Source organism: Psammomys obesus, unplaced genomic scaffold (genome assembly GCF_907164565.1).
Source record: "Psammomys obesus unplaced genomic scaffold, mPsaObe1.curated_primary_1811, whole genome shotgun sequence".
Lineage (NCBI taxonomy): Eukaryota > Metazoa > Chordata > Mammalia > Rodentia > Muridae > Psammomys > Psammomys obesus.
In genome coordinates, this window is record NW_026586550.1 from 12,664,205 (window position 1) to 12,673,007 (window position 8,803).

An 8,803-nucleotide genomic window follows, 5' to 3' on the forward strand; every position below is an offset into this window, starting at 1 on the left:
CTTGTTAATGAGATAAAATACCCTGGCAAGAGCTTTGTAAGGGAGAGTAGGTTTATTTGGCGAACAGTCCCAGAGGAAGCAGCAGAGGAGCCCATCATATTGTGTGGGAAACAGAACAGAAAATGGGGCCAGTAAACTCTCAAAGCCCATCCCGAGTAACAGGAAAGTACTTCCTCTTGCTAGGTTCCACCTCCCAAGGTTTCCATAACCTTTCCAAACACTGGCACCAGCTGGGGATTTTGTTTTCAAAAGCATGAGCCCATGGGGGATGTTTTGCATTCAAGCTACAGTGCCGCTCCCTCTGAAACTGAGTCTTAGTCCTCCATATTCTTTGTGACCCAGATGTCTTCCTTGTCCATGTGACACTGGGCATTATTTGCATTTTAACAAAGAGCTTCTGAATTTAAGATCATAGAAGTGACAATCTGTGCCATCCGTGAAGGGGACAACCAGAGTGGATTCACAAAGCTGTTCTGTGAGACAGACTAAGTCATGCAGAAGAGACAGGTACAGTGAAGTAACAGGAGGAGGTAGATCTCAGAAAAAAAGTTGAAATTTGCAAGGAGATGAGATATATGTACAGAACGAGGATCAGGGTGGCCTAAATCCTGACATGTTGGGAGTCACTGAAGGGGTGTTCCTGGTTCTGATTGTCACTGAGTTTATTCTTGGAAATCTGGTGAATGGTTTCGTTGGGTTGGTCAATGGCAGCCACTGGCTTAAGAGCAAGAAAATGTCTTTGTCTGACTTCATCATCACCAGCTTGGCCCTCTTCAGGATCATTCTGCTGTGGATCATGTTTATTGATGGCCTTATAATAGTGTTCTCTTACCACACCCATGACTCAGGGATAATGATGCAACTCATTGACATTTTCTGGACATTTACAAATAACTTCAGTATTTGGCTTGTCTCTTGTCTCAGTGTTTTCTACTGCCTAAAGATAGCCAGTTTCTCCCACCCCACATTCCTCTGGTTCAAATGGAGAGCTTCCAGAGTGGTTGTTGGGATGCTGTGGGGTGCACTGCTCTTATCCTGTGTCTGTACCATGTCTCTGATGAATGAATTTAAGATCTATTCTGTCTTCAGCGGAAGCAAAGAAACACCCAATATGACTGAATACATCAGACTGAAAAGAAGTGAATACAATCTGACGCGTGTTCTTGGGAATCTGTGGAAGCTTCCTCCCTTAATTGTTTCCCTGACTGCCTCCTTCCTGCTCCTTTTCTCTTTGAGGAAGCACACACAGCAGATGCAGCAATACAATATTGGTTCCAGAGACCAGAATACTGAGGCCCACGAAAAAGCCATCAGAATCATCTTCTCCTCCCTCTTACTCTTCCTATTCTACTTTCTTTCCTTTCTAATTTTGTCATTAAGTCGTTTCCTACCAGCCACCAAGACTGCCAGGATAATTGGTATGGTAATTACAATGTCATACTTCATTGGTGACTCATTTATTCTCATTCTATGTAACAAGAAGCTGAAGCAGACATTTGTGGCGATGTTCCCATGTGAGTGCGGTCATTTGAAGCCTGGATCTAAGGGACCCATTGCTTCATAAACTAACAGAGGTTATAGGATGGAGCCAGGGAATTCTTCAGCCTGGTTTAGCACTATGGAGACCTTCTGACTCTCAATGTGTCAAGCCTACACCATGAATAGGAGAGATGCTGCAGGCTTTGTCCCTGCTCCTACCTGGATTAGAGGTGAAAACCACGCTTGTTAGGGCCTTTTTTCCATCGGATCATTTGGACAGGTGCAACAGTCTTTGAGAAACGCCAGTGTAAGAACACTCACTATATAGACTTGGAGCTGCATGTCAATAACCATTAGCTTAAGAAGAGCCAATCTGTATATTAGTTTTACCTTAAATTTTGTGTTGATATATAAAGTACTTCTGTAGACTTGAGAGGGAGAGCAAAAGGATTTGCTTTTCCATAGATTTTTGTTTAAATTCTGGTTCTGTCAACTCTACATTTTTCTTGGATGAATTATTTTTGTGCTTTTCCTTTATCCACAGGGCAGTAGAAATTCATGAGACAATGTGTGCCAACCTTTTAGCACAATATATTATGTGACACACTAGATTGAGTGCAGGTTGTCATTCTGTCAAACAGTGAATTATTTAGCAACACCAATCCTTTTAAGATAGCAATTTTCACAAGCCCTTGCAGATGATGTAAACAATAGCATGAGAATCAAGACTCTTAGATTTTAGGCCCCAGTCTATTCTTGTGTTTCATTGACCTTTATTGAATTTAATGCCAAATAATATTTGTTTGTTTTTTAGACTGTGAAAGACCAATCATTTTATCCCTCCTCTACTTCCTTCTTTTCTCCACTCCTGTCCCCCCATGCTCTATCCAAGATGCATATCTGCTTTTGGATCATAGAATGTATGTGTATGTATAGATATACTTTGATGTTTAATTTATATTAAAAAAAAGAATAGACATTGATTTACTTATTGTTATCTAATACCTTTGTCAAGTCAATGAGAATATTGTTCAGGATCATGAAAAATTCTTTTATCTTTATGAATATAGTCAGTGAGGGCATGTGGTATTGCTGAATGTGGATTTCTAATGTGACTTTATAAATAAGTCCGTTGGATTTCACATCAGAGTACTTTGATGTCTAAGGAGACATATAACTACAAATGATCTAAACATAGATCCAGATTTATAAAGGAAACATGAAAGAGTATATATTTTTTCCTAGGTAAACCCCCAAACAGATTATGACACAAGTCCATTTCTCTGCTGTGTCCCCCTTACCATGTATCATGAAAAATATGTCTCAGGGGGACATTCTTTGAACTTACTGCTCAGGAAGTCACCTCATGTGTGAGGAGATGGACTGGCAGTGGCATGGTCAGAATACAAGTGGAGAAAATGGCTACAGTTTCAACATATGAGGGACACACAGACAGCTTCAGATAGGCCATGGTGGTAAGGCAGGTGGGAAGAGTGAGGCTTGAGGAGTCCCACAATATTCCATGGTTTTTATAAAGTAAAGTTGCCGAGAAACTGAAAGTCTTAGGTGTGAACACTGGCTTGGGTTTAAAGTTCTTGGGGCCTGCCCTGACACCCTCTAGTCTTTCTGATACTGGAGGAACAGATTCCAGATTTAATTAAGCCTGTTTGTCATTAGGCATTTCTAAGAAAATATGTATAGGAGTGAAGAAATAGTAATTTAATCCTTGAAAGATTTGCATCTCAGTAAAAGCAGCTGCTGCTTAGACCAGAAATGGCTCATTTGCCACACTGGAAAATAAAAAGGAGAGCTTCTTCCAAGCTGAATACTGTGTCTCCTTACTTATTCTAGTTTGCTTTCATCAGCACTGCAACCACTGAAGCTTCAGTGAGTGAAGATGCATAGGGGACTGTATTTTTTTACATTTTCTGTCTCAGTAATTTTTAATTTTGTAGGACTCATTGCAAATCTATTTATTATGGTGGTCCTTTGTAGGACTTGGGTCAAAAGTCACAGAATCTCTTCTTCAGATAGGATCCTCTTCAGCTTGGCCATCACTAGATTCCTAATTCTGGGCTTGTTTCTGCTGAATATTGTCTACCATGCTACAAATGCTGAAAGGTCAGTCTACTTTTCCATATTTTTTCTGTTGTGTTGGAGGTTTCTGGACTCTAACAGTCTCTGGTTAGTGACCTTGCTGAACAGCATGTATTGTGTGAAGATTACTAATTTCCAGCACCCATTGTTTCTTCTGTTGAGACGGACTATCTCTGCGAAGACCACCGGCCTGCTGCTGTCCTGTCTCCTGATTTCTGCCTTCACCGCTCTCCTGCACTTCACCCTCAGACAGATGTCACACTTTTCTGAACACCTAACTGGGAGGAATGACACATCATTTGACCTCAGTGAGGGCATCTTGACATTAGCAGTCTCCTTTTTCTTGAGCTCACTATTACAGTTTATGCTCAATGTGACTTTTGCCTCTCTGTTAATACATTCCTTGAAGAGACATATACAGAAGATGCAGAGAAACAGGACCAGCTTTTGGAATCCCCAGACGGAAGCTCACATGGGTGCTATGAGGTTGATGATCTGTTTCCTCATGCTCTACATTCCGTATTCAATTGCTTCCCTGCTCTATCTTCCTTCCTATGAAAAGAAAAATCTGAAAGCCCAGGCTGTTTGCCTGATTATGAGTGCTGCTTACCCTCCAGGACATTCTGCCCTCCTCATTATCACACATCATAAACTGAAAGCTAAAGCAAAGAAGATCTTCTGTTTCTACAAATAAGGGAATTTCATTAGTAAAGGCTGGCAGCATCAATTCATGGTTTGGTTGCAAGCATTAGAAATTTTCCAGTGATTCAAGACTTGATTTTGTATCTGGCATCCTGATCCTGATGCTGAGTGCTTGTATTTTGGTTACTACTGCACCTTTTGGCTAATATTTTAAAGTAAATCACATTTTAAAAGAATTGCTTGAGACATTTGTGTATTTTGCCCGTTCATTACATTCTTAGACAATAGAAATCACCATACTGCTTCATTAACTGGTGAAGTATAATAGAATGGCCCTGGATGGAGGCCATGTTGTGATATACATGATTAGCACAAAGTAAAGAATTTAACCAACGAGCCCTGAACAAGATATTACCAATAGCTAAGCTGTCACTGAGAGGAGAATAACTTACAGTGTAACAAGGTAGTGCAAAAAGAAGAGAGAGAGGGGACTTCAGAGAAAAGTAAAGAGAAAAGTGTATATTGTAGGACATGGCAGGTAAAGGATCCTGATATTTGCTGAGCTATTACTATCAAGAAACACTAGCGTTTCTAGGCATGATCTAGAAAGGGTCAGAGATGACAGGTTAAGAGTAGGGACTGTGTAAATGTGCCACAGTTTCTTTATCCATACTTTGGTTGAGGGACATCTAGGTTGTTTCCAGCTCCTGGCTATTATGAATAAATCTGCTCTGAATACAGTTGAGCAAGTGTCCTTGTTGTATGTCAGAGTGTCTTATGGGTATATATCCAAGAGAAGTTGAGCTGGGTCTTGAGGAAGCGCTATTCCTAATTTACTGAGAAAGCACCAGATTGATTTCCAAAGAGGTTGTACAAGTTTACACTTCCACCAGCAATGGAGGAGGGTTCTCTTTTCTCCACACCATGTGCTATCAATTGAGAATTTGATCTTAACCATTCTTACTGGTGTGAGATGGAGTCTTAGAGGCCTTTTGATTTGCATTTCCCTGTTGACTAAGGAAGTTGAGCATTTCTTTAAGTGCTTCTCAGCCATTCAAGATTCCTCTATTGAAAATACTCTGCTTAGTTCTGTGCCCCATTTTTAAACTGGGTTATTTTCTTCATTGATGTTTGATTTCTTGAGTTCATTATATATTTTATTTTGGATATTAGCCCTTTGTCAGATGTAAGGTTGGTGAACATCTTTTCCCAGTCTGTAGACTGTCATTTTGTTCTATTGACAGTGTCCTTTGAGCAAGGGTAAGAAGACAAAAGGTAAGAAGACAAAAAGAGAAAAGAGAAACTGAGGGTGGGAGTATCTCTGTGACAAACCGGAGACCTAAGTCAGGGTGGGCTCCTGGGAGGATATGTGGGGAACTCAAGCAGAGACTCCAAGTAGCAGAGGCCATAGAGCCTGAAGAGGACAGCCTCTAACTAGACTAGTCTCATAGCTGAGGGAGAGGAGCACCAACCCACCCACAAAAACTTTGACCCCAAATTTGCCCTGCCTACAATATGTGCAGGGATAAAGATAGAGCAGGGATTGAGGGGATGTCCAACCAGAGCCTGGCCCAACCAAAGACCTACCTGATAGGAGAATGCCAACTCCTGGCACTATGAAAGATACTCTGCTAAATATGCAGACAGGAGCCTGAAAGAATTATCATCTGAGAGGCTCTACCCAGCAGTGCCTCAAAACAGATGCTGATAATCGCAGACAAACATTGAACAATGCTAAGGGAATCTTGTGAAAAAGTGGGAGGAAAGAGAAATGGAGCTGGAGGTGACAGGAGCTCCATAAGAAGACCAACAGGGCCAACTAGCTAGGGCCCAGAGAGGCTTGCTGGGACTGAAGCATCAACCAAGGACCATGCTCTAACTGGACCTAGACCCCCTACAAAGATGTAACAGATGAACACCTTAGGCTTCATGTGTGTCCTCTAGTAAGGGAAGTGGGGACAGCATTGGACACAGACTCACTTGCCAGCTTTCTGATCACTTCCACCTAGCTGGACTGCCTTGCCAGGCCACAAGGGAAGAGGACAAGCTCAGTCCTGATGAAACTTGATGAGCTGGGGTGGATGGGAAGGGGAGTTCCCCTTTGCCTCAGAAAAGGGGAGGGGAAAGGGGAAAGGGAGAAGAAGGAGAAGGGACTGGGAGGAGAGGAGAGATGGGGCTACAACAAGATGTAAACTGAATTAAAAAAATGTGACACATTCCAAAAAAAAAAAAACAATAAATAAAGGGACTGATAGTAAACAATCCAATTAAAATGGTTAAACTCAAAGAATCTATCTCAATCTCTAGAGAAGTAGTCCTAGGGCAAAAGCAAGATCGATTCAAATAGTGACAGTAATACTGCCTGAGTGAAAATGCATAAAGCATAGCGGTACACCCTGTGGTATCTGTATCAGGGATCTGATACAGATATGGGTGTGGGGGCCATGCTCTGTAAATTTAGTGGAAGGCCAAGAGGCATTGAGCTGGTGGGGAGTGAGGAACTTGGGCTTATTTCACTGCTTTCCACATTGCACAGCTGTCTGGAAGAATGCTGTTTTGAGCAATCTGATGATGGGTGTTGACAAGTTATGAAGTGGATTTTGAGCATTCGTTATTTACAATTATTTATGACATGTAATGCTTATACACCTCAATGTAAATAAAATTCCACAGGTCCAAATCACCTGCCTTTTCCTGTTCTTCCCACGACAATCTTCACTGTGATATTTAGTAACTATTACCCAACCAGTATTGATGGAGTAAAACCTGGAGGTATTCTTCATCTTATCATCTTAATAATAACAGATAAAAGGAATGATAAAAGTGATAAGTGAAATCCCTTATATCCTTTTCTCCTCTTTTTCATAGTAATCGAAGTGTGAGCTCTCCAGAATGTGTAATTTTCTCTTATAAGTTGGGGCTGTATTGGCAAAAGAGTATATAGAAGTAATGTATGTAATGTTTATGTCTGCTTATGTTTCCTTTTAGGTTTTTCTTTAGATGTGTCTATTTTTATAAAAAATGGTATAAAGCATGTACATGCTTTTGGCAATAGAAATAATGTATGTAATTTCTAGGTGAGTCTCTGGATCAGTCATTTCCTTTCATCCCATTTGTCTTTTTCCTTTCTTTTCTCCTTTGGTCCATGGGATGCAGTGTTTTCCTATTCTGAACCGTGCATTTGAGGAGAACACTAGGGGATGGTGGAGTTACTATCTATCCTTGAATTTGTGGCATGGTTTATGACGTGGGAGTGTTACCACACCATCTCTGAACTGTTTGTGCCTCAATTCCAGGATGGGTCATGAGACAGATATCTCCACAGTTTGTTTTTATTAAAAAGTTTGTTTTCAAAATGAATAAAGTGTAATTAATAAAAAAAATAAAAGATTAAAAAAAAAGTTTGTTTTATTCTGTTGCCTCAATGAAGTAACTTATGCTTTAGAGTACTTTCATACAATAACATGTCTTATGTCTTTGTGATGAAATAGTATGAAATAGTAATTACTTACATTCTTATAATCAAAACACATATAATATTCTTTGTTAAGTAAAATAAAACCAAAATCATGCACATGCTTTATGCAATTTTTATAAAAACAGACATATCTGAAGAAAAACCTAAAAGGAAACATATAAGCAGACATAAACATGCATACACCAATTATTTTTATGTTGGATGTTGACTTTTTTTTAATGCTAGGCATTGAATCCAAAACCTAAGTCATACTGGGTAACTTCTGTACCATTGAACTACACCCCCAGCTCATATTTGAAGTTTTGAGTAATATTTTTGTATTTCATAGAATTTCTATAATGAACATATATGTATGTTCAAATATATGCAACATATACAGTATATATATATGTATATTATCTAGCCAATAATACATATTTTTAATGGATACATGGGGGATTATTATGTGAATATCTGGTTTTCCTCATTCAGAAAAGTGACTAATATTTCTCTTGTTTTGTCCGATTATTATTTCTAATGAAATAAACAAACCCTTAAATGTTTGATTTCATTCAATCTATAGTGCAAAACACTTCTAGATTAAGTAAGTTCGGTTGAAGTTACTATAGAAATGTCCACTCAGAGACCATACAAAACTCCAGAAACCACCAACTTTATTTTTGATAAATATTTGGATTAGTTCATCGAGACTTTCATACAATGTGTTTTGATCATGTTTGCTTCCAATTTCTTTAACTCTTAGATCCACCTCCATCTCATTACTCAAAATTTCTTTTTAAAAATATAATAACCCATCAGATCCAGTTGGTGATGTCCTTTTATGTCTGGATCATCCACTGGAATGTAGGGGAACTACCACATGACACACCATTAAAGAAAAACAACTTCCCCTTCTCCAGAACCATCAGCTATGCGTACTTCCTCAGGGGCAGGACTAACAGTCCCTTTCGAGCTCTGTGCTAGAAAGTTGATTGGCTTGATCTTTTATAGGTTTTGTGTAGGTAATAAAATAGTTGTTCTGAATTCATGACTGCAGTGGTCCTATCAAGCCCAGAAGACACTGTTTTGCTATGGTTCTCCGTCACCGGTGCCTCTCTACCCACTCCT

The 8,803-nt window shown here is 39.6% G+C and overlaps 2 protein-coding genes across 2 annotated transcripts; both read left to right on the forward strand.

Annotated features, from left to right (window-relative positions):
• The first annotated feature begins 589 nt into the window (after positions 1–589).
• On the forward strand, positions 590–1,564 carry Tas2r3 (taste 2 receptor member 3). Its single transcript, XM_055601997.1, has one exon. The coding sequence runs from the start codon at positions 614–616 to the stop codon at positions 1,562–1,564; it is 951 nt and encodes a 316-aa protein (XP_055457972.1). The 5' UTR covers positions 590–613.
• Positions 1,565–3,376: 1,812 nt separating this feature from the next.
• Positions 3,377–4,270, forward strand: Tas2r4 (taste 2 receptor member 4). Its single transcript, XM_055601995.1, has one exon. It carries the CDS (start codon positions 3,377–3,379, stop codon positions 4,268–4,270), a length of 894 nt encoding a protein of 297 aa, XP_055457970.1.
• The last annotated feature ends 4,533 nt before the right edge of the window (positions 4,271–8,803 follow it).